Genomic DNA, 27,310 nt, shown 5'->3' on the forward strand with positions numbered 1-27,310 from the left:
GTGAGGGCCTGGGTTAAATCCCTAGGGCCAAAAAAAAATATAACACATAAAAATAACCCCCCCAAAACAAACCAAAAATAAAAAGACTACACTGAAAAGCAATTGCATTTAACTGAGTTTAATAATAATTATATAATAAAATGGAAATACCCCCCCCACACACACCATGACAGGGTAAGTATCGGGGTTAGATATCTTGGTGGATATTTGGCCATAATTGAAAGTACTATTTAAAGGGTTCCCGCCTGCATCTCTTTATTCCAAAGTGCAACAATCTCTGAAAGTTTTTTTTTTTTTTTTTTTAACTTTGGGAGCTTGCCTTTCAAAGTATTCATTTGTTTTTCTCCAGAACAGTAGGGCAAAACAGTCCCTATAAGCCATCTGGACTTGCAGGCATTTTGCTTTACCACAAAGCTTATTCTTTTTTAGATTCTGACGTAAGTCTGTATTGTCCTGCAGTTTTTTTTTTTTTTTTTTTTTTTTTTTTTTTTAAGCACTGTCTAGTTGCTCCTAGGAGAGTTCTGTCTGAAGTTATACACTGTTGGTGCTGGCCCATTAGTTACTGAGAGGGGAAAGGAGAAAGGAGTGTCTTTGTGTGTGTATATGTGTGTATGTTATATTATTTATTTTTTACTTATAGATGGACACATATCTTTATTTTTTATTTTTTATGTGGTGCCGAGGATCGAACCCAGGGCCTCGTGGATGCTAGGCAAGCACTCTATCTCTAACCCAGCTCCAAGATATATTTTTATGTCTGCAGCAAAAGTACATTTATAGGGTCTTACTGCCTGCTACTCTTTAAAAAAGGTTTGTGTGTATGAGAGGGCAAATAGAGATAGGGAGGGGATATACACACTCTTTACCAACATACCTGAAGGACCTGACAAAACTCTACAAGGGATGAGTAGACTCAGTTTCCAGGGAGTTACATAGCTTTGTAATTTGAAAAGCTTGTGCTCTCCTCCCGTGATTTCTTTTTCTTTTCTTTTTTTTTTTTTTTTTGCTTTAACTTCATCATGACTGTTCTAATATTTGCCAAGCACAGTAGAGGGTGACCAACTTTATAATCATGCCACTGAAAAGTTAAGTCACATTAAATCAACTACAAATGTCCATAGACATCTCACAAGCATTCATTAAGTTTAGCTTTTTTTTTTTTTTTTCTTTCTTCAAAATGTCTTTGGCTAGGGGTAAAACCTTCAAATTTCTTTTTTTAAAAAAATATTTATTTATTTTTTTGGTGTAAATGGACACAACATAATGCCTTTATTTTTATGTGGTGCTGAGAATCGAACCCGGGTCCCACTCGTGCTAGGCGAGCGCTCTCTACCGCTGAGCCACAACCCCAGCCCCAAACCTTCAAATTTCTATTTACTTTGCTTTAAAAATATTGTTATTCACAAGTTATAGTAATAAAAGGAGACCATCTCATCTGATTGGGAACCTTCGTGATGAAAACCTTTAAAATATAAGAACAAACAATGTCTAAATAGTGAATCCAGTTGTTCTGGGATTTTTTTGTTTTTGTTTGTGATGCTGGGGGTCTAACCCTGGGTTTCCTGCATGGTAGGCAAGCTCTCTACACTAAACTATACCAGAGCCCAGTGAATCTGTTTTGTACAGTTTTTGTATGGGTTTTTTGAAATGAACCCATAATTCTGTCCCAGTCTTGCATTAATTAATCATTCTTGTATTTTAGCTTTTGACTTCAACAGAGCTAATATAGTTCACAAATTGTGTATAATTATATATAATTAAAATAGAATTATCCCTTCCCATTGATTTTTTTTCTCCTCCCTCAATATCCCATTTCAGAATTTGATTTTAATTAACTATATATAGAAAAACACTCCCAATTATTTTTAGTTAAATGATAATACTGTATTTGATAATATACCAAGTTTTTCTTTTCTTTTTTAAATATTTATTTTATTTAGTTGTAGTTGGACACAATACCTTTATTCCATTCATTTACTTTTATGTGGTGCTAAGGATGGAACCCAGGGCCCCGTGCATGCTAGGCAAGCACTCTACCGCTAAGCCACAATCCCAGCCCCCTATACCAAACTTTTCTAAAGTGAATTGCAAATGAGTTATGGTTCCTGTTCAGCTATTTCACTTTGGAAACAATATAGGCCTGTGTTTTTCATTTTTTCCTTGCTTTATTATTTTAAAATATATAAATAATTCTTGTTAATTATGAAAGAAAAACAAACAGAAAACCCAAAACTTTATAGACTATTTAAGGATAAAGTTATAGAAAAAAGGTCAAGTCACACTAAATCTCACAGCTGATGACTATTGTTGGTCATTTATTATATGCCCTCAAGCCCTTTCCTATGCCTGTTTACTCCTCCAGTTCATAAAAGTAGGATCAGACTACACATAATATTTTCTATCAAAGCCGTTAATGAATTAGAAGATTGTTAATGAATTAGAAGATTAATTCTTAGTCTTTTTTTTAAATTTTTTTTTGTATTGGGGATTGAACCCAGGGGCACTTAATCACTGAGCCACAGCCACAGTCCTTTTTATTTTTTTATTTGAGACAGGGCCTCACCAAGTTGTTGAGGCTGGCTTTGAACACGTTGTTCAAACTTCAGCTTCCTGAGTTTCTGGGATCACAGGTATGCACCACCACATCCAGCAAGAACATTAATTCTATTTTTGCGGGGGTGGGGTACAAGGGATTGATCTCAGGAGCACTTGACCACTGAGCCACATCCCCAGCCCTATTTTGTATTTTATTTAGATACAGGATCTTACAGAGTTGCTTAGTGCCTTGCTTTTGCTGAGGCTGGCTTTGAACTCACGATCCTCCTGCCTCAGCCTCCCAAGCCTCTGGAATTATAGGCATGCACCACCGTGCCTGGCCCTACTCAATTTTTTTTTTTTTTTTAGAGAGAATTTTTTAATATTTATTTTTTAGTTTTCATCGGACACAACATCTTTGTTTGTATGTGGTGCTGAGGATCGAACCCGGGCCATATGCATGCCAGGCAAGTGCGATAACGCTTTAGCCACATCCCCAGCCCCCTACTCAAATTTTAATGCCAAATTGTAGTTCCTGGGGCATGTCATGACATTCATGTCTCTATACTTTCTCATGTGCCATTACCTCTTCCTAGAATGTTTTTACAAACCCACTTCTTCAGGTAAACTATTCCTCTTAAGAGTTGGCTGAAATGCTTTCTTTTTTTAAAAAGTTGATTTAGTCCCTTGTTCCTCCATGTTTTCTGTAGGGGACATAGCATGTTATATTGTTAATGTTTATTGTGTGTCTTTGATGGCTGTCATAAAATAATTGTTTATATTCCCAACAGTCAACTTAGATAGGAATATGGCCTTATTTAATGTGACAACAATTTTTTATTTGTTTAGAAAGTGACAGAATGGGATATGTTTCTATTTTTGTGCTATCTTAATTAGTTTAGTCAAAATTATGGGAGTGAAAAGAAGACAAATTCAGCAGTACTCACATGAGCTCCTAGCCTACCCAGAATCTCTGAGCATGGAAAAAGGGTAGAAAGAAAGTTTTCTTGGGGAACTTTTTTTTTAGTGTAACCAATGCCACTTATTGCTTAACTCTTCTGATAATATGAAAGGGTTGGGTATTGGGAAAACAAACAGTTCTCATTGTATTCCTTATACTCTTCCTTTAATTCCCATCCAGGAAAAAGAAGGACCCTTTTATTACGGCCATGAATCCAAACCACTTTCTGCCAAGAGCTCTATTTTGGCATCTGAGTCAATTTTATGACACCTCTTCCATTTCTATTCCATTTTTCTCTTAAAAAAAATTTTTTTTTTTTTTTGGTACTAGGGATTGAACTCCAGGGGTGCTTAACCAGTGAGCCACATCCCCCTGATATATATCTATATCTATCTATATCTATATCTATCTATCTATCTATCTATCTATATATATATATATATATATATTTTTTTTTTTTTAATTTAGAGACAAGGTCTTGCTAAGTTGCTAAGTGCCTCACTAATCTGCTGAGGCTGGCATTGAACTAGTGATCTTCCTGCCTCAGTCTCCTGGGATTACAGATGTGACCACCTTGCCCGGCTCATCTCTTCAAAATTTTTTATGTCAGGTTTGTGAGTTCAAATCTAGCCTCAACAACTTAGTGAGGCCCTAAGCAACTCAGTGAGACCCTGTCTCTAAATAAAATATAAAAAAGGCTGGAGATGTGGCTCAGTGGTTAACTGCCCCTGGGTTCAATCCCAGGAACCAAAAATAAAAAAGATTGTATCAGCATTTCTTTTTTTTTTTTTTTTTTTAATATATATTTGTAAACTGTCATTCAGGACAGTTTACATTTTTTTTTATTAGTTGTTCAAAACATTACAAAGCTCTTGATGTATCGGCATTTCTTACTTTCATATTACTAGCATTTATGTTAAAATTTTTAAAAATTTGTTCTGTTTAGATGTACATGACAGTACATTATACATATGTATTATACATACATGGAATATGACTTAGGATCCCATTCTTAGTGCTAACTGGAGCACAACAAGGTTTTTATTTTTATTTATTTTTTGTCTCTATGTCATTCAGTATCTTTGCGGGGATTGAATCCAGGACCTCAAGGACACAAAAGTTCGAGGATGCTCAAGTTGCTTATAAAATGGTGTGGTATTCATATTACCTATGCACATCCTCCCAAATCCATTACATAATCTCTTTATTACTTATTATATTGGATTCAATATAAATTCTATGTAAAAATGTTAAGACTATAGGGAATAATGTTTAGGGAATAATGACAAGGAATAGAAGTCTGTGTTCAGTACAGATGCAGTTTTTTTTTTTTGGGGGGGGGGGGACAGTGGAAATTGAACCCAGGGCACTTTACCACTGAGCTACTTCCTCACTCCTTTTTATTTTTTTAATTTTAAGACAAGGGTCTCACTAAGTTGCTTAGAGCCTTTTTAAGTTGCTCTGGCTGGCCTTGAACTTGTGATCCTCCTGCTTCATCCTGAGTTGCTGAGATTATGGCATACACCACCACACCTAGCTTCCAGATTTTGACTGCAGTTGTTTGAATTCACAAATGCTGAACCCTTGCATATAGAGGGAGTATTGTCAGCACTGTTCTGTTTCCTAAGTTACTCTACCTTCAAGAAACTCTTATTTCTGAGATAGCTGTATTATCAATGATGTTTCATAAAACATTGACCTCAAATTTGCCTATTTGATTGATTTTTATCTTGGTTAACCATTTAGCATACTTAGGTCACTTGTTACTTGTTTTAAAATTACTCTTTGAAAGCTATTAAGAAGTTTAGCCTACTAAACTTTCAGTGCCAAGTGTGATCAAGATGCCTTTAGTGAACTTGGAATGGAACCACCATTTGACCCAGCTATCCCACTTCTTAGTCTATACTCAGAGGACTTAAAAACAACATACTACAGTAATACAGCCACATCAGTGTTCATAGCAGCACAATTCACTGTAGTCAAACTGTGGAACCAACCTAGATTACTTTCAGTAGTTGAATGGATAAAGAAACTGTGGTATATATACACAATGGAGTATTACTCAACAATAAAAGAGAATAAAATTATGGCATTTGCAGATAAATGGATGGAGTTAGAGAATATCATGCTAAGCAAAGTAAGCTCCCAAAAAACCAAAGGCCAAATGTTTTATCTGATTAGTAGATGCTAATCCATAATGGGGGGCGGGGCTTGGATAAGTGGAGGAACTTTGGATGGGGTGGGGAAAAGGGGTAGGGGGAGGAATGGGGATGGGAAAGATGTTGAAATGAGATGGACATCATTCCCTAGGTACATGTATGATTGCATGAATGGTGTGACCTTACTTTGGGTACAGAGAAGCCAAAAATTGTGCTTCATTTGTGATTAATGAATCAAAGAGCATTCTGCTGTCACATATAACTTATTAGAAAAAAGAAATAAATTAAAATTTATAAAAGATGCCTCTAGTGATTAGCATTTTAAAGAATTTAAAGCATTTTCATTCCAAACGAAAACAATCTACTTTTGGTTTTTTGGTGGTGGGGGTAGAACCTAGGGCTTCACAGATGCCAAGCAGGCACTCTACTACCCACAGTGTAATATACATTTAAAATTAGAGTTTTTCAAGAATAGAGAGAATTCTTTAAAAAATAATTTTACAAAAATCAACATTTAGGGAGGAATGGTGGGATAAAATTGACCAAACTATACTATGTACATGTATGAATATACTGCAGTGAATTTTACCTTTATGTGTATCTATAAAGCACTAATTTATTAACTAAATAGAAAGAAGACCAGCAGAGTAGACGAAAGGGAACAACAGGTAGGAGCAGAGGAGGGAATAGGGAAGTACTAGGGACTGAATTGGAACAAATTATATTCCATGTTTGTATAATGATGTCAAAATGAACCCTAAAATTTTGTATAACTATAAAGCACTAATAAAAATCCATATTTTTAATTTTTATAAATGGGGAAAAAATCTTTTGAGCTTAAAGATGCACTGAAATTGTATAGTTTTGTTTTATGTTTATCTTTCTGGGGGAAAGGATCTGTTTTCATTATATTCTCAAAGGAGTTCATAATTCAAAAAAGTTTAAGAGTTACTACTTGGATGAAGAAAGAAAACATAAATACCTCAGTGAGAAATAATATTTCATTTAGAGTCTCTACATTTATCTGTTTTAATTTGTTTTAAGGAAAGGCCTAGAAGTATGAGTTACTTTGGAATATTTTCATTATTTCCAGCCTTTTCCCATGAAAGGAAATTGTAGAAAAAAGATTTCTGTTTAGAGATAAATAGTCCTGGTGGTCTAAGACCTATGACATCATTAAAAACATTTTTTTTCTTTTTTGCCATCTTTACTTAAAGTGATACAGATGTAAAGCCCCCAGTATTACAAACTGTGAAAAATTTTGAAGCTTGAATTATCTTGGTAGTTGTAAGTAATAACTGTAGAGTAAGCTTATATTGAATAGTGACTGCGAAACAGTGATGGATTATTCAAGCTTTTCTGCAGCCAAACTGGGTGCCTAAGAAGCGTAGCAGACATGAACCGTGCATCCATTGTGGTGTTTCTCTTATCAGTCGGAAAGGAATTCTGAATAAGCAGAGTAGTAGTAAAGTTTTTTGTTAGAAGTTTAATAACACAGCATTTTAAGTATTACTTGATAAGCATCTGTTTTCTGTAAAATGGTATTTTGTTCATAGGCGTACACACAAACAACCCCGAGTCACTGGGAAGGATTACAGGCATGTGCTACCTCGGCTGACTGGGAATATCTTTTTCTTTTCTTTTTGAGTTTCAGATTATGTTATGTATGTATGTATGTATGTGGTGCTAGGTATAAATCCAGTGCCTCACACATGCTAGGCAAGCGCTCTGCCACTGAGCTACAGCCCTAGCCCAGGAACATCATTTTCAAAGCAGGTCATAAAGTAATTATGTTTTCTTATTTGTTACTTTTTACTTATATATATAGACAAAATATTGAAATGACTTAGCACACCTCATAGTTGATGCTTTTTTATTTAATGTTAACTTATACCTTCTGCCTGCATTCGATTGTAGCTTTTCTGAAGGCAGGGATAGATAATAAGATACTCATCTGGCATATAGTAAGTAGCTAGTAGAAGCTCATGAATTAATGAATGACTTATCAATTTCCCTCTCTTTATGTTTACTATAAACCTTTACTTCTCCTATATATAGTCATCTTTAGATTAATATTCTGGATAAATAAAGAATGGCTTTTCATTGGATTTTTGCTGAAGCCTCACAAATATGGAATATTCTTATAGAAAAGTATAAGACAGGGCTGGGGCTGTAGCTCAGTGACAGTGCTTTCTAGCATGTGCAAGGCACTGGTTCTATCCTCAGCACCACATAAAAAATAAATTTTTTTTTTTTTTTTAAAGAGAGAGTGAGAGAGAGAGAGAGAGAGAATTTTTAATATTTATTTTTAGTTCTCGGCGGACACAACATCTTTGTTGGTATGTGGTGCTGAGGATCGAACCCGGGCCGCACGCATGCCAGGCGAGCGCGCTACCACTTGAGCCACATCCCCAGCCCATAAAAAATAAATTGATAAAGATATTGTGTATCCCTCTACAACCAAAAAAAAAAAATTTAAAAAGAAAGAAAAATACAGGACAGAGGTGCTAAACCTGTTGTTTAAACCTGTTTTGTTTGTTTGTTTGTTTGTTTTTTGTATTGCTTTATTTTACATGGGGTTTGTAGAAAGATTTCAGAGGTCATTGAGCCTCCTAAGGGAAATAGAGTTTGGGGTGGGTAAGGGCATCTTTTTTTTTTTTTTTTTTTAAATATTTATTTATTTATTTTAGTTCTCGGCGGACACAACATCTTTGTTTGTATGTGGTGCTGAGGATCGAACCCAGGCCGCACGCATGCCAGGCGAGCGCACTACCGCTTGAGCCACATCCCCGGCCCTAAGGGCATCTTTTAATGGGGAAACATCATTTATAGATGTATTGGATTTCCAAATGGAACTGTGGATTCTCAAATGATTAAAGACCAATGTTTTAGAGATTGTAGGTTTCAAGCTTTAAAAATCAGGAAAAGATTGGATCAGATGACCTTTGAGGGAAAGCAGATGACTATGTTAGGATGTTTCACATTCTTGTGATAGAAACCAGCTCGAACAAATTGATATTAAGAAGAAATCTACTGGTTTATATAATTAAAACACACACACAATTTGAATTTTTCTTCTTTCTCTTTTGTTTTCTTCTATATTGTCTTTTTTCTCAGGATTGCTCTCTTTGTATGTTGGAATAAGAGATCAGTCTGGAGCTTACATGTGCTAAGTTCTTAGAAGTTTTAAGCTTCCAGAGGAGGAGAAGGTGGTGTCTTAAGTTTGCTTTCTATTGCTGTAACATAATATCTGAGATGGGATAATTCGTAAAGAAAAGAAGTTATTTTGGCTCACAGTTCTAGTGGCATTTGGAAATCCAAGATGGGCAGTTGGTGAGGGCTTTGTTTTGCTTCAATTCATGTCCCAAAGTGGAAGGGCAAGTGGGTATGTGTGGAAGAGACAAAATATGAGGGACTGCCTCACTTGCTTTACATCTTGCTCTTGGATTGACTAATCCAATTCCTCAAGAGCAGTGTCCTTATATAACAAAGGTATTTTATCCAATTTAACAATCTAATTCCCTCTTAAAGGTCCTACCACCTTCCAACACTGCTACACTGAGAATCAGATTTCAAAATGAATTTTGATAGGGACAAATTATATCTGAGCCATAACAGGTAGTATTTTTTTCTAATAACTGGTAGATGTCCCAAAAAGAACCTTAACCAGTCTAGATCATTTCCCCCTAGGGAGATGGAGTCAGTACCAATCAGATTACATGACTAATAGAATTAATGTGAAACTGGGTAGAGGAATTTCCCCAAAGGAAGGCAATGTGTGTGGGAAAAAAAATTATTATTTTTTTCTCTATAGTGATTAAAAAGCTTGAGGACAAATAACATAGGTAATGGACTGAAAATTGAACGTGAAAATTAGTGTATATTTAGAAAATCCAAATTTGTTTTGTGTATGACTTATAATATTTTTCTATATGGATTTCAGATTACTCAAAGTTTTATTCAGTTATTGGTTCCTTAATTTAACAAATATTGGAGAATATGCTATGTTCTGTCATCATTTTTTGTACCAGGATTGTAGCAGTGAATAAAACAAATGTCCTTGCTTTCATGGAGCCTACATTCTATTGAGGACAGGCCCATAATAAATAAGATAAATTACTGAAATATATAACATGCTAGATGGAGAGAAGTGCTCTGGAGGAAATAAGCAGAGAGAGGAGATAGGGAATGATTATTACAGTCTTAAGTAGGATGGCCAAAGAAGATCTTGCTAAGGTCTTGTTTGTTTGTTTGTTTTTAAAGAAAGTGTCATTTGAGTTAGGACATAAAGGAGGGTGAGGAGGGAGCAAGCCATTTGGATATTTGGAAGATGAAATTTCCAAGCAGCAGGAAGCAAATGCAAAGGCTCAGAGTGTTGAAAAAACTGCTAGAACCTTGAATCAGAGAATGAGAAGAAGGGATAAATTAGGAGGAGGAATAAATATGGGATGACATCAATGAAGTAAGGGGATGGCGGGAGCAAATTGTCTAGGTCCTGGGAGGCCATGGTAAGGGTTATGGGGAAGAATATAAAAAACATCAGAGAGTCTTGAGCAGGAGAAAATTAATCTTAGTTTATTTTTTTAATAAATTTTTGTTGATTTTTACTTGTAGTTGAATACAATAAACCTTTATTATGTATTTTTATGTGGTGCTGTGCCTCTCATGTGCTAGGTAAGTGCTTTACCACTGAGTTATATAACCCCAGCCCTAATCTGAATTAGTTTTTAAAGGATCACCCTAATAACTGAGTTGAGAATGTATTGTAGAGGCCCAAGTGGAAGTGAGGAGACCAACAAAGAGGCTATTGTATAACAATAATCCAAGCAATAGATATTGGTGGCATAAACAAGGGTGGGGGTGGAGATGATAAAAAATGGTTGGAGGTACCCTTATTGGGTCCCCTCTTGGCCTACTGGAGCTCGGTCTCTTCTCATTTGAATAAATTTTACTCTTTTACATTCACTCTTGCTCATCTGTAGATTTTATCCTTCAGATTCATGAAACAAGAGCCTAGAAAGGGGGCACTGGTGGGCAGCTGGGCTCTGCTGCAATACTGTAGGTGCAGAGACTGAAAATCCAGTTTCATCTTTGGGGGCTCATCCTGGATCCTTTGGAAAGTATCATTCCGGCCCTTTGTATATCTTTTTTTTTTTTTTTTTAGCTTTTTTTTTTTGCTTTATTTTTAGTAGCTCATTTTTCTTCAATATTGTATTTGATTCCATATAAATTACTTTCAGACTATATAATCAATTAGCTGAAGTGAAACAACAAAAGGTAGAGAAAGCAAAACAAGAAGCTTATGCCCAGAACAGAGAAAGGGCAAAAGAATTTCATAAGGTAAACAAGCCCCCTCCCTTCTTATATTTAGGGCATACCACAATAGGAACTGCTGCTTATTTTTTATTTATTCTCTCCACAGAAAACACTAGAGAAACTTCGAGCCAAAAATACAGGCTGACTCTTCTTTAGAATGGTGTTTTTCTTTTAAAAGTGTGTAATTTTAAGTCAATAAATTTTTATTTAAGGAATTTCCATTATGATTCCTTTGTTGTCCATTCCAAGAATACCCTTTTTAGAAGATCTGATGCTTATCTGTTTGTTTCAAGAGCCCAGATGATTTCACAATTCTCCACCTAAGTTATTCAGGATTTAATTTCTTCAAGTAATTTGACTTTAGGATCCTATTATCACACTCAGTAGTACAGATGTGGAATATGCCAATATCTAAGATAAAAAGAAAAATTAGGTCTTTCATACTTTTTAATTGTCTTGTAGTTACTTCCCACAGGCCTAACAAACAGTCCTATGAGGAAAGCAAAACCACAGAATTACTCTATGAGGCATTTCCAACAACGAGTGGCTACAAGAGAAGCCCCATCGGGATAGACCTCAACCCCTTTGTATATCTTATCCAATCACCAACTGCCACCATAGACTTCTGGACTACCCTGATATGTGAGATTCCCAAACTACAAATGGGTTTACAGATGGAATCCAAAACCAAACTCCTACTGGGGGCCCTTAAATAGGCCTCTGTAGAAGGACCCATCCTCTTTTTAACACCCCTTTTCAGGCTGTGTAGGCAGAGGTCATCCCTTCTTCCCCTAATGGCAGTTAGGGGCACTTCTTCTGAAGGGGGGGAGTGAATAGGATAGGTAATGGACCCCATTTAAGCCTTTTTTAATGAAGACCTCTCCTAGAGGTTAACCTATAGAAACATTCCAAAAATTCAGTCAATTCTTTTGTCCCAGATGATGGGAATAGAGAGGCAGGACCTGTCTGAATGAAGTCTACAGATTCAAGGGTTTGCCAAAACCTTAACATCTTCCCATACCTGTTTAGCATAGATTTTGACCAATAGCACTGGTACTTTTCCAAGACCTGATTATCATAGATATTGGTCGGTATGTCTACCTAGGAACTGTATAAGCCCCTAGACTAGTATGCGTAAGTGGCAACCCTTTTGGGTCCCCTCTTGCCCTGTGGAAGCTGTGTCTCTTCTCACTTGAATAAATGCTACGCTTTTACCCTTAAAAAAAAAAATTGGATCTGAGGTAGATTTGCGGATAGGAGGAGGTATTAGAGAATGAGAAGAGTCAAAATTGACTCTAAAGTTTTGGGCCTGAACAAATGACCATAGATAGTAAAATTTTTCCTCCCCTGTGGTGCTGGGGATTGAACCCAAGGGCATTCTACGACAAAGCTATACAAACCCTCATTCCTTTTTATTTTATTTTGATATAGGATCTCACTAAGTTGCCCAGGCTGGTCTCAAGCTTGTGATTTCCTCCCTAAGCCTTCTGAGTTGCTGGGATTACGGGTGTGCACTAATTTTGACATACTAAGTTTAAGATGACTATTCGAGGGGACTGGCGTTGTGGCTCATCAGTAGAATGCTTGCCTAGCATGTGTGAGGCTCTGGGTTCAATGCTCAGCACCACATAAAAATAAATTAATAAACTAAAGGTATTGTGTCCATCTACAACTAAAAATATTTTTTTAACTAAAAATATTTTTTAAAAATGACTATTCGACATCTAAATAAAATGTCCATTAGATTATAGTATATTCAAATCTGAAATTCAGGTCTGGGCTAGAGATAGAAATTTGTCAGCATATGGTTAGTATTTAATGCCATGAAAATGGATGAGATCACCAAAGAATAAGTGAAAAAGGAAGACAAAAATTGTCTAAAGACCAATGTGAAGAAGTTGGGAAGAAGGCACTAATCAAGAGGATTGAGAAGAGCAGCTATGTAGAATTTTAGAATAATTAAATTCTTAACAAGGAAAAACCCTGGAAGCTAAATGAGAAAAAAAGTGTTTTAAGAAGGAGTGAGTGATGAGTTGTCAGATGCTGTTGATATATCAAGTAAGATGAAGACCGAGATTTAATGATTGCATTTAACTATTATCTCCTTGAGGATAGGTGTAACAAACTATAAATGTGGTTATTGGAGACATTCCTAGCCCCTGATCTCTTCTTAGAAATTTAAACACTATGGTTCAGGTGCAATCAAGAGCACTTACTACTGATTTTATTTTTATTTTATTATTATTTTATTTGTGTTGGATTGAATTCAGTGTCTTCTGCATGTTGGGCAAGAGATACTGAAATACACCCCCAACCCGAAGACTGCTTATTAATCACATAATTCATTAACAAATTTTATTATTTCATTATTCTCTTATTTTTCATTATACATACTATATATTAAAAATCATGTTTTGAGCTCAAGATGAATATGTAAGTATGCTAATGGATTTATATGTTTGTAGTAGGACATGTGTATTTCCTTTGAAATACCTATTATATGAAGGGGAAAAAACACTGTTATTTTGTCATATTTATACTTCTGTATTTGGAGGTTTTTAGGTGTAATTTTTATAGAGAAACTAAATTTACAATTCTGAGATTTCTGTAAGTAGTTAATACTTGTTATTCTTGATAATAGAAAGCACAGGAGTTGAGAATGTAAAAAAGATTTTCACTTTTCTAATGAAAATGTGTATTGTTCTTTATTAGAAATTCATTGAATTCGAAGATTCTCAAGAACAGGAAAAAAAGGATTTACAGACCCGAGTGGAATCTCTAGAATCTCAAACAAGACAACTTGAACTCAAAGCAAAAAACTATGCTGATCAGAGTAAGTAAAAATATGTCTGCACATAAATACATGTTAAAGAGTGAACTCTAATAGTACAATAATTCACCTTGACATTTGAAAAGAGTTCCAAATATATACTTAAAATGGTTGTCCCAGACTCAAAAGTAAGACCTGGGTGTTGGGGTTAGTTCTTTTTCTTCACTTTTCACATAGTACCCATGTATGCAGAAATGGCTAAATCAAAAATACTTAAGACTCACATCTTCAATTTAGTTTTCAGTCCATTTGTAGTTAACATTTTCCTATATCCATTATGCATGTTCGTATGTGTGGATCATTTCTTCTAATTTTGATCAAGTACACAAAGTTGCATTGTTTCTGTATGTTTCTGAAGTTTAAAAATGTAAGAGAAACTCAAGTTTGAAAGTATATATAAAAAAATGAAGTCTCTTTTTTTGTTCCCTTCTAATTGAAATGTAAGGGTATTTAAAGGAACAGAAGTCCATTTTTTTAGATTTTTTTAAAATATAATTTAATATAATTTCATGTTATTCTTGACTTTTAAAATAATTGTTTTAGCAGTTTATGGTGGCACGTACTTGTAATCACAGCAACTCAGGAAGCTGACGCAGGATCACAGGTTTGAGGCCAGCCTCAACAAATAAAAAGGGATGGCCTTTCTCTGATATTAGGAGGCTGATTCATAGTGGGGTAGGGAGGGAGAGCATGGGAGGATTAGATGAATTCTAGATAGGGAAGAGGGGTGGGAGGGAAAGGGAGGGGGCAGGGGATTAGCAAGGATGGTGGAATGTGATGGACATCATTATACAAAGTACATGTATGAAGACTTGAATTGGGTGTCAACATAATTTATATACAAACAAAGATATGAAAAATTGTTTAAAAAAACCCAGATTCAGAAAGTAAAAAATAAATAAATAAATAAAAAGGGATGGGGATATGACTCAATGGTAAAGCAACCCTGGTTTCAATTCCTGGTACCAAAAAATAAAATAAAAAATTAAAAAAGTAATTGTTTCAAACCTCAAGGTTGGTTTCCCCTTTTTGGCTAATGAAAATAGACCTAATCAAGTCAAAACTACAAAAAGAAAAGTGAGAAACTTCATGACCTATTTTCATATCTGACATAGGTAAATAAAGAGTTCTCTGCTTTTCCATCCCAGCATTGTAAACTTTCAGAATTCCAGGGAACCAAGAGATGGTTAAGCAGTTTTACCCTTTCCCACATCAACCATGAGGCTCTTTAGTGACACCTGCTGTTAAGGGACTGCCATTCATGATGAGTAGCTTTTGCCACCTGGCTTGGAATGTATGTGAGAACTGAGTGTGTGTCTTCTAAACCTCTAAAAGGACCTAATAGAGCTAAATCAAAATCACTGGAAACCTGGAGTTCATTCTGGAATTAAAAAAAAATTCATGACTATTAAGCAATATCATAGAAGAGAGCTAATAGATATTTTGTAACAAATATCAATAAAATGAGCCATATGTCATATGTCAATTTAGGCTTGAAGATACCTAGAATTATATTCCTTTCCTTGGTTAACATGGAATACATTGAGCAACTGCTATGATTCTATTCTAGGTTCTACGTAGACTACTTGGTGCATACACTCTTACATAACTGGAGTCACATTACTGTGGACCACTCATCTGGAAAAACTGTCTTGTGGCAAATGCAAGCTTTTGAAACATTTTAAGGATTGAGTGTTCTCTAACAAAAAAGAAAATTTAGCTAGCAAAGATAATGTTTTAGGAGCTGGGGTTGTGGCTCAGTGGTAGAGCACTTGCTTAGCATGTGTGAGGTACTGGGTTCAATTCTTAGCACCACATATAAATAAATGAATAAAATAAAGGTCCATTAACATCTAAAAAATATATTTAAAAAAAGATAATGTTTTAATTCTCATTTTCATATTGGGGATTAGATAGTATTTTTAGAACCAAACATTAAAGGCACAATTGGCAGAGTCAATCTAATTTTCATTTGTTTAAAATATTAAATTTTTTCTTGATTTCTAAAAAGTGCCAAGTTTTCAGTAGACATTTTTCTTTTGACTTGGAAAGAAATTCCTTATTTAAAATCCATTTATGCATTAAGTAATCTGCTTGTGTGGAAAGAAAGAAGAAGAATCACCTTTTATTGAAATTGTATTTTTTATGTCACAGTACCGTAAAATGTAAAATGTCTGTCACATTCAGAGAAAATACTGCTGCTTTTTTTTTTTAAACAAAAGTAAATGGAATGAGTTACTCATTTGTTCATAGGCATATTAGCCTTTTGATTCTAAGATTTAAAAATTTATTTTCTGTTCCTTCTAATAAGAATTAAAAAAAAACCCAGTTTCTTAACTAAGGTAAATAGTCAATTTAGGAGAATTATTTATCTCAGTGTCCAGTCTAGTGAGGCACATTCAGCTTTTTGGAAATCATCACATTCTGTTGTATCCTAAGTATGTAAACCTAAGTATGTACATTGAACTTTTCCCCTTAGTCTTTATCTTGTTACATTTAAATATAATCCCACCTATTGTTGGAAAATATTTGACTATTTTTTTCCTTTATTCTTTCCAGAAAGTATTATCATGTTTTTATTGTAATTCAGAGACATTTTTAAAAATTAGGTGCCTTTTAAAATTGATAATACTCTAGGGAAGGAAGGAATAAATTCTATATTAAATATTGAATTAGGTCTTGAGTTTAATTTGATCTGAAAACTTTATTTTTCTTATTAATATATCTTCCCACAAATTTAACCAGTGAGTCTCTATCCCATTTTGAAATTTATCTTGGTGTCCAAATAAAAATTAAAGAGGGGCTGGGGATATGGCTTAAGTGGTAGTGTGCTCACCTGGCATGCATGAGGCACTGGGTTCGATCCTCAGCACCACTTAAAAATATTAAATATATTGTGTCCACCTAAAAAAACTAAAAAATAATAAATATAAAAAAATAACAATTAAAGAATGTACAACTTTGGTTAAGTAAAATTGACCATTCAGATGTAGAGTTTATACAACTAAATTTTTTGATTCACCAAGTGAGGCTGTAAATGAGTTCTCTATTATTAATACTTTGGAACTTATTCCCTCTGCTTTTGAGATCTTGGAGTCTTTTTGTGTTTTCTAATTGTTTTTCTCTCACTTTCTTCTATTTTCCTCTAATCCTTAACTGGGGCTATGAAATCTAAGTATATACATTGAACTTTTCCCCCTAGTCTTTATCTTGTTACATTTAAATATAATCCCACTTATTTTTGGAAAATATTTGACTTTTTTTTTTTCCTTTATTCTGTGAGTTTTCTCTCCCTGAAATCTCCAATATGAACCAAACCCCCTCATTTTTTGGACAGTGGTAGAAGATAATCATTTATATCATTAATGCCATATACTACTGGAAACATAGGCCTTGGAATAAGTGCTTTTTGGGGGAGGTAGGATTAAAATCCAAGAATACTCTGTGAGCTACATCTTTGAGGCAGGGCCTTGCTAAATTGCCCAAGTCGGGCTCCAACTTAAAATTCTGCTTCAGCTCTAGAGTAGTCGTAATAATAGGCACGTGTCAACATGCTCAGTGAATAATTGCTTTTTAGAAGATGAAACAAATTTCAGTAGATGTATGTCAGAATATTTTTTTTGAGAGAGAGAAGAGAGAGAGAGAATTTTTTAATATTTATTTTTCAGTTTTCGGTGGACACAACATCTTATGTGGTGCTGAGGATCGAACCCAGCGCCCCACACATGCCAGGCGAGCCCGTTACCGCTTGAGCTACATCCCCAGCCCAGAATGTATTCTTTTTATATTCATCCTTTTTTTTTTTTTTTTTTTTTTTTTTTGTGGTGCCAGTGATTGAACCTAGAGCCTTACCATGCTTGGCAAATGCTCTATCACAGCCTCATAATTTTTTTTCTTTCTTTTGAGATGGGTCTCACTATGTTGCCCAGACGGGCCTTTTACTTCTGGGCTCAAGTGGTCCTCCCACATCAGACTCTCAAGCCACTGCTCCAATAGTGTAATGTTTTGTATAATAGTAAACACACTATTTTTGCTAGTTTTTAAAAAGTCTACTATTAATTGTTTTAAGAAAAATATAGTGATTTTTAAAAATATTTATTTATTTATTAGTTATTGGCGGACACAACATCTTTGTATGTGGTGCTGAGAATCGAACCCGGGCCGCACGCATGCCAGGCGAGCGCGCTACCTCTTGAGCCACATCCCCAGCCCAAATATAGTGATTTTTGTTAAAATAATTATAGCCCAATATTTAATTTAACTTACAACTCATTACAGCCTCACCTCATGGATCATAATTTCAGGGCCTCTGAAATTACAGTTGGTGATACCTATAGGAAAGAAGGAGTAGGTAGGTAGTTTTTTCTCTTTAGTACCATTTATTGAGTGCCATATGACAACTGTACTTTGTCTAGTTTCCGTATTTATATATGTACAATGTGTTAGAGTCTTTAATTTTAGAAGACTGAGCATGTCAACTGATGAATGTTTTAGGGCATATATCTCTTAAAACATAGCCATAATAGAACACAAGTTCTGTTCTGAAAACTACTTCCTGTATTAAAACGGGGAAAATTTGGTTGCAGTTATTAGCTATTTGAGAAGCAAGAAAAATATAAAGAAAGAGGAACTGAATTAAAGGCCACATTTTACAGCTTTTGAAGTGTGGAATGTGGTTGTGGTATGATATAATAACATTGTTGAGAAATTGATTTATAAAAAAATCTTATTACAATTTTGTGGTAATGTTTGATTTTAGAGATTTCTGGTTCTCTTTTAAAAAATTGAATAAGAAATATTTTTTATTTTGTTCCAACATGAATAAAGCATCTCAAAAAATGGTGTATATTATTCCTTATCTGGGAGTAACAAAACAATATTGGTAATTAGCATCTTGTGAGTCTTAAATAAGAATCTGAAGTGTATATGTGGTATACATTTCAACGTATATTGATGGTTTGCAATAAGGAAGTTGTGAACTTATAAAGTCCAGTTTGGTGCTTTTTAGCTAATGAACTTTGCCATTCATAGTGTGACAGTAAGGAGTCCTTTGTCAAAAAATACTTTTTATATTCATTTCTGTCGTTTATTTAGTATTTCTATCTTGTAAGCCAAATATTATCTTAAGTCTGTCAGATAAATATAGGCTTTTTTATACAGTTAAAAATGTGGCAGGGTGCTGTGGTGCGCACTTGTAATCCTAGTGGCTTGGGAGGCTGAGACAGGAGGATCTTGAGTTCAAAGGCAGCCTCAGCAAAAGCAAGGCATTAAACAACTCAGTGAGACCCTGTCTCTAAATAAAATAAAAATGGGGCTGGGTCCGGGGCTCAGTGGTTGAGTGCCCCTTGAGTTCAATCCCCAGTGCCCCCCCCCCAAAAAAAAAGTAAGGGCTGGTTGTAGCTCAGTGGTAGAGTGCTTGCCTAGCATGGGTGAGGCACTGCGTTCAATCCTCAGCAGCACTTACAAATAAATAAAATAAAGGTATTGTGTCCATTTACAACTAGAAAAAATATTTTAATATTTTAAAATAAAAAATATTTTAATTTTTACATTTAAATGTAAACTACTGCATTATGCCCAGCATTCCACATTGGTTGTGGTATGTTTGTTATACAAAGGATTATGATATGGTCCTTCTAGTGAAAGAAATCATAGTTTATTTTTTGCTTGGGGCATGTTATGTGTATGGCCTAGTCTTTATTCCACATATATCATGTTTTAAATCACTGCAGTTGGAGTGTATGTATAAATTTGTATCTTTCCTTAATTTTTTGTAAGTATTTTACTTGTTGCATAATCTATCGTTTCTATGTCTGCACATATTGAACATCCAAAAGGAATGCCATCTATTAACAATTATTATTTTTCCTGAGGAACAATGCTGCCTTCTTTCTCTAATAAAAATTATTTAACAGTCAACTGCACATGGTGGTGCACGCCTGTAATCCCAGCTACTTGGGAGGCTGAGGCAGGAAGATTGCAAGTTTGAGGCCAACCTCAATAACTTAGCAAGGTCCTGTCTCAAAATTAAAAACAACAACAACAACAAAAAAATTTACTGGGTTGTAGCTCAGTGGTAAAGTGTCCCTGGGTTTGATCCCTAGAGCCAAAAAAGACAAAATTATTTAATGGCTATTTTATTTTCTATTTTAGCTATCCAGATACTCAGAACAAACTTTGTAACTACTGGTTTGAATTTACCTGGTTACCATATTTAAATTATTCTTCCATAGGCCATGGTAGTGCTTGCCTGGAAGTCTCTATTCAGGAAGCTGAGACAGGAGGATCAAAAGTTTGGGTCCAGTCTGGGCAACTTAGGGAGACCTTGTGTGAAAATAAAATATTAAAAAGGTGTGGAAGTTGTAGCTTAGTGGTAGAGCACTTGAGAACCATGCATGGGGCCCTGGGTTCAGTAATCCCAGTGACTCAGCATACTGAGGCAGGAGGATCTGTGTTCAAAGCCAGCCTCAGCAACTTAACAAGGCCCAAAGTAACTCAGCAAAGACTCTGTCTCTAAATAAAAATCTAAAAAAGGGCTGGAAATATCACTTAGTGGTTGAGTTCAACTCCCAATACCAAAAAAAAAAAAAAAAAAAAAAAGAATATCTGAATTGAATTAAGTTTTGTTTAAGGACTGTTTTTTTTTTTCATTTATTTGTTTTCTGTTTTTTTTTTTAAGTGTCTATAAGAGGGAAAGCAGGAAAGCAGACACAAGATAATTTATGCAAATAGTAATATTTTATTACTTCTGCTTCATAGGTAATACTGTGGTCTTCTGCTCTGTTTTATGTTTAATTATTTGTATTTACACTCTTCCACTTTTGTAGTCTAGTGTTGTCTACTGAGAACCTTACCATTGTAGTTTATAATTAATACCTAGAACTAGAGCTAACCCAGAAAATTAATTCTCTGAGTAAGGACTAAAGGTTTCTGGTAGTTGGGCTTAGAGAACAGGAAAAAAAAATCAATTAGTTTCTTCTTCAAACATAAAAAGGGATGGTAGATAAGAAAGATGCCAAGCTGGGTTTCTGTAATCTCAGAGGGTTAAATTAGAAGAAATGAATTTGTTGGTTTTTGTTGGTAATGAGGAAGTATTTCTTGACCATAGAGGAATACACAGGAATATGTACTAAAGTAAAGCATGGCCTTTCCCTACATAGAATCTTTAGGTAGGAGAGCTAGTTTTGTTGTGGATGGCTTAGGTGACATCTTCAAAGCATGACTGTGTCAGATTGTTAGAAGTCCCTATCCCCAGGAATTCTTTGAAGTTATTCCACTCTATTTTCAGTATGTGATCATTGATTCATGAGCACTTTAAAATATTTATAATTTTTCACAATGTTATTGATTAATTTTTCTGTCTGAAAAGTTGAGATTTAAAGACATGGTGAAGGACTTAGTTGGTAGAGGAGAGGTTTATATTACTGTTTGATGCGGTTGTCTTAGATTTGTTTGCTCTGAAGTCAGCATTTGATTCTTGCTTATTTTGGGGGAGTTTCAATGGTAAATTATTCAAGGAGAATTTCTGAAAGACCAAAGTCAATCTTCTGAGGTCCAGTAACAGATAGTTGGATTATCTGCCTTCCATGAATAGTAAGAATTAATGATTCCTTTTGGGAAGGCAAATAATGAGTTGGATATGGCATTCTAGCAGGTCTGTTTCTCTTTCTTCCCCCCATAGGCCTATCAGCAGTCTGATGGGGCAGAAGACAACAGAGATGGAAGGTGTTCCAAACTTGGCAAAGGCCATCAATCTAAGGAGGTAAGCTCTGATTTTGAGCCGGCAGAGCAGGTGGCTCTTCCTGCCTTAATCACATCCTCTTGCTTTTTGGAAAGATGGAAAAGAAAGAGCATTCAAATTGAGGCTAAAGTGTCTCAATTAGCTATTATAAGGGGGAAGAGTTTTGATTATTTTTTTCTTGTCGTCCTCCTACTTTTTTCCTTTTAGGTATCATGATTTCATTTTCCCTCCCTAGAAAATTAGCAGATTAAAAAAAAATTTGCAGATTGGTTATCTTTTGTTTTGGAATAGGTAGGATAAACAGAAACTTGTTTATTGCCAGTTAATGGCAGGTTGTAGCTTGTTTTGATGTGCAAGAAGATAAGATTTTAGGATTTTTCCTGAGATTATTTTGAAGTTTGGGTTCACATGGGAACTATTAAACGAGAAATGACCTTGCAATACGTTTCAGAAGTAATATAACAATATAGGCATTGGTTAACTTTATGGTACTTGAGGCTTCTGGGATATCTATAGTCCTTGACTAAGGACTTGACTTTACTTTTCTGCTCTACCCTTCCCTTCTTTTTTTCCTCCTTTTTCCTTTACTGTTTCCTTAGTGGCATTCAGGACTCTTGAGATGCCTCTTCCCTGTGCTAAAAGGTACTTTTCAAAAATGTTTGTACCATCTCACATGACTTAAACCTTAGTAAATTGAATTTATTGGATATGTTTTTGTACTGAGTTATTTTCAGAAAAGATTGAGAGCTTCTGAATTTGTACTATATGATTTTAGTGTATTACATAATCTCAGTCGGCATGTGTGTATATATAATACATAATTTATGTATTATATAATCGTTTATAGGATAATATTTTATGATCTTTATATGATTGGTACTGTATATACCTAAAAAGATAATATTTAGATCACAGTACAGATAAAGAAATACAGAAAGTCATTAACATTTCTGTCTAGGTAATTGTTGTGTTAGGGAGGAGAGAATAATTGCCAGAATAGCATTCAGAAAGTCATTCAGTATAGGACGAATGTAACTTCACATCATGTACAACCACAAGAATGGGAAGTTATACTACATATAGTATGTCACAATACAGTCTACTGTCACATAAAACTAAAAAGAACCAATAAAAAAAATTTTTTTTAAAAGAAAGTCATTCAGCATAACAGACATAAACACTAGTCTTTTTTTTTTTTCTTTTCTTTTTTTTGGTACTGGGGAATGAATCAAGGGGCACTTAACCACTGGACCACATACCCAGCTTTTTTTTGTATTCATTTAGAATCAGCATCTCACTGAGTTACTTGGGGCCTTACTAAATTGCTGAGGCTGGCTTTGAACTCTTGATCGTCCTACCTCAGCCTCCTGAGCTGCTGGGATTACAGGTGTGTGCCACCACACCTGACTATAGACACTACTCTTAAGTGTAATGGGGTAATAATATACCTTGGATTTATGACATCTTTTATGAGGACATTAAATGAATAATGTCCTCATAAATGTTTATAAGCTGATATATATTAAGCTAACTCTGGTTGTTTTAGCAGACAAATTATGAAAATTATATACAGTCTGATAATTTTTTTTTGGGGGGATGGTACTATGGAGTCAATCCAGGGTCTTGAACTTGCTAGGCAAGTTGTCTACCACTGAGTTACACACCCCCACCCCTTTTTAAAAATTATATTTTTTCTTAGTTGTAGTTGGACATAATGCCTTTATTTTATTCATTTATTTTTATGTGGTACTGAGGATTGAACCCAGTGCCTCATCCATGCTAGATGAGCACTCTACAACTGAGCCACAGCACTGGCCTCAGAAGGAGGAACTTTTAAAGAAAATGTAACAATTATTTTTAAAAAATAACGTAAGGTTCCTGTTTTGATTTTATCATTGCTTTGAAACTCTTAATTGCAGGTTAATGATAGAGCACTTGCCTGAATTCTATTCCCAACACTGCAAAAAATCCCACAAACAAAAACCCTGTCATTGCATATTCATTAATTTAGTCAACATTACTAAATGTTGAGATTTCATTCCCTTATTATTTGTTTTTCCTTTAAAAGATAGGTTATTATTAAATTAGGAGATAAATTTTCTGATGTTTGTGTTAAGGGTTAAGTTAGTCATTACTCTTCTAAATTGAAATCTAATTAGAATATAATAAGATCCACCACATAGAGTGTACAACTCAGAAGTTTTTAATATATTTGCAAAGTTGTATGATCACCACTATTAATACGAGAACATTTTCATCACCCCAAAAGGAAACTCCATACCTATTAGCATTCTCTCTATTAGCACTTCCCTGCTTCCCCTACTCCCTGATGACTACTAGTCTACTTTTGGTTTCTGTGGACTTGTATAACCCAGATAGTTCATACAGAATCTTACAATAGAGAGTCTTTTGTGACCACTTCTTTCACTCAGCATAAAGTTCATTCATATTGTATTATGCATTGGTACTACATTTCTTTTTAGGACTGAATTATATGTATTTGTGATCCCTCACTGCCCACCCACCCCCCGCCCATTTATTGGTACCAGGTATTGAACCCAGGGATGGTTAACCATTGAGTCATATCCCAGCCCTTTTATATATATATATATATATATATATATATATATATATATATATATATTTTAAATTTTGAGATGAAGTTTTGCTAAGTTTGCTTAGGGTCTTACTAAGTTTCTGAGGCTGGCTTTGAATGTGCAATCCAGCCTCAGCCTCTGCAGCCCCTGGAATTAATTATAGGCATGTTGCTATGCCCAGTCCTCACTACTTTGAATTGCCTGTATATCCTGCTGGTCTCACAGCCAGAAATAACCAAAACTCTAATTTAGCTGTGTGAAAGCCTAACTTTTGCAGTTAAATGTAATGGACAACTACTTGGGGAACATATTCCTTGGATTTCCCCTTGGTATCCTGACTTGTTTAGTGCCTTGTTCATAAATGGGGAAGTAGATAAACTAATGTTTGAACTTTCTCTATAAAGCTGTGTGGTTACATAATAATAATGGGGGTAATATATTATTAATCTTCTTGTTTTGATTTGTATGATTAGTTATCAGTGACACTTTTGAGTATAACTATACAAAATGATCAACTTTCTGTTTAATGTGACAGACAAGTAAATTAGTAAAAGATCTCAAGTAAGTAGGTGAGGTCAGTAGGCTATAATTTACTCTTGTACTGGATTGGAGGGGAAGATACAAGTAGATGATATACTTTGCTAGACAAGCTGATTAGATTTAAATCTAATTTATTTAGACATTTTTAACCAGGAAAATTGTTTTTATTTAAGATGATGCAAAATTCAGTATTTTGCCTGCTATTAACTAGTGTAATAGGAAAAATGTATTTGTATAAAAAACTGAAACAGAGCTTGGCTTAAGTGTAGTTATGATTTATTTTGCATTGAAAACATGGACATCATCTGTTATACAGATTTTCCACATACACAGTACTAGTTGAAAATATCTTAAAATACAACTTTTCTGAATTAAGAATATAACTTTTGTGCTTAGAAATGATGATTTCTAAGGCTTGTAATTTCAAGACTTTTGGCTCATATGAAAATAACAGGATAGGCCATGGTAATCTATACCATGGAACATTATTCAGTGCTAAAATGAAATGATCTATCAAATCACAAAAAGACATGGAGTAATCTCAAATGCTTATTACTAAGTGAAAGAAGCCAATCTGAAAAGTCTATGATATGATTTTAATTATATACCATGTAGAAAAGGCAAAACTACAGAGACAGTAAAAAAAAAAAAAAAAAAAAAAACAGTGATTGCTGAGGATTGATGGTAGGTAGGAGAAGATGAATAGGTGGAGCACAGAGAATTTTTAAAAGTAGGGAACCTACTTTGTATGTTTGCATGATACTTTAAAGGTGGGTATATGTCGCTGTACATTTTTCCGAACCCAGGATGCATAATACATAATACCAAGAGTAAAACCTAATGTAAATGACGTACTTTGGGTGATGATGTGTCATTGTAGGTTCATTGATTATAATAAATGTACCACTCTCACTTGGGATGTTGTGGTTGTGTGGAGCAAAGGGTGGTGGGCACATGGGAAATATCTTTATTTTTGCTCAGTTTTGCTGTGAACTAAAGCCATTCCAAAAATAAAGTCTGTTTAAAAACAATAGATAGGGAACGAGTTGTGCATAACCCCATGTAGTTTGCATGTGTTGAATGTCCTTTTTGTGTGTGATAAATTCCTTGCTAAGAAATAATATTTACAGATCATTTATGAGATTAATAAGTATAAAATTTTGTCTTCAAGGTGGTTAGAGAATGGGTTGATACTTTATCAAATATTATTTTTGGGGCAAAAGTAAAAATATGTTGCCAAGTGGGAATAAACTAAGTAGCAGGTAAATCTAATGGATTAGAAAGCTGTGAATGGAGACCGAAGGAATTATAGATAGGGATAATCTAAAATGTTTAAGGAGAATAAATTGATTAATAGAACGTCAAGGAATTTTTGTAGATAAACCCAAGCCAGTTTCAACAATGGTCATGTTCATTCAAATAAATATTGGAAATCCAAAAAATAGTGATATATTGAGGTTTTATTTCTTCTTTCCCATAGTCTTGCTAAGTAGTCCATTGCAACAAAGTTATGCAGACCATAGTATAAAACTATGACCTGTTTCTGTAAGATATAGACCCTGTTCCCTGACAAAGTTACTTAACAAACACTTTGTATGAAAGCTTCTCTGAGGCTTACTTAATGGTTTTTAGTTGATACATTAATAAGCTAAAGCTGTCATACCAAATTACCATAAGCTGGATAGTTGAAGTAGCAGAAATTTATTTCTCACAATTGAGGTTGGAATCCAAGATCAAGCTACAAGCAGGTTTGGATTTTCCTGAGGCCCTTCACCTAGGTTGGCAGGTAGAAGTCTTCTGTGTCCCAAAATGACTTTTTTCTTTCTAGGTTGAGAAAGATTTCTGGTGTCTCTTCTTCTTATAAGGACATGAATCCTATTGGATTAATGCTCCACTGTCATGACCTCATTTAACTTCAATTACATCCTTTAGGTCTTACTCCCAAACACAATCACATTGGGAGTTTAACTTCATCATAGGCTTTCACCTATGATGAGATTATGGGATGAACGCACAATCTAGTCCATAACGCCTAGGTAATGACATCAAAGTTTTGTATGGGGTTAGGGACAAGGGTAGGGTGGTCTGAGTAACTCTATAGACCATTGTAAGAATGCCCCACTCCCAACATACTTTTAAACTTGACAGGAAACCATTGAAGGATTTTAAAGTAGTCAGTCACTCTCCAATTCCACCCACACTTTTTTGAGAATATACTGGAACAGTGACTAAGCTGAGCTACTAGATAGTATATAATTGCAATGATCTAATTAAGAGATCATATCTTGGACCATGATGGAAGTTTGTCAGAGGTGGTTAAAAAAAAAAGTGGGGGAGGGAAGTGAGTCAGATTCTAGATTAATTTTGAAGGTAGAATGGAAGGAATTTGTTTATACATTGAACATGTGATATGAGAGAAGAAAAGAGCAAAAGAATAGGTGGGAAAATTTTTGTTTGAGTAAGAAGAGTGTGGAAAAGAGCTAGTGTTTTGTGGACATTTTAGTGGCTTTGTATTTTTTTTTTAATATTTAATATTTATTTTTTAGTTCTCGGCGGACACAACATCTTTGTTGGTATGTGGTGCTGAGGATCGAACCCGGGCCGCACGCATGCCAGGCGAGCGCGCTACCG

General features: G+C 34.8%; 1 protein-coding gene and 1 non-coding gene across 9 annotated transcripts in view; one reads left to right on the forward strand and one right to left on the reverse strand.

Moving 5' to 3' along the window:
- Nucleotides 1-27,310, forward strand: part of Spag9 (sperm associated antigen 9) — a 133,731-nt gene that overhangs the window by 10,788 nt on the left and 95,633 nt on the right. For all 8 annotated transcript variants that reach the window (XM_026386873.2, XM_026386875.2, XM_026386874.2 and 5 more), the window contains exon 2: nucleotides 13,684-13,804. In XM_026386873.2, the coding sequence (XP_026242658.2) occupies nucleotides 13,684-13,804 (121 nt within the window). The remainder of the gene's footprint in view (nucleotides 1-13,683; nucleotides 13,805-27,310) is intronic.
- Nucleotides 11,421-11,552, reverse strand: LOC113181565 (small nucleolar RNA SNORA18). The gene has a single exon (XR_003300605.1). It is a non-coding gene; the product is annotated as a small nucleolar RNA SNORA18 (small nucleolar RNA).

This window comes from Urocitellus parryii, chromosome 7 (genome assembly GCF_045843805.1).
Source record: "Urocitellus parryii isolate mUroPar1 chromosome 7, mUroPar1.hap1, whole genome shotgun sequence".
NCBI lineage: Eukaryota > Metazoa > Chordata > Mammalia > Rodentia > Sciuridae > Urocitellus > Urocitellus parryii.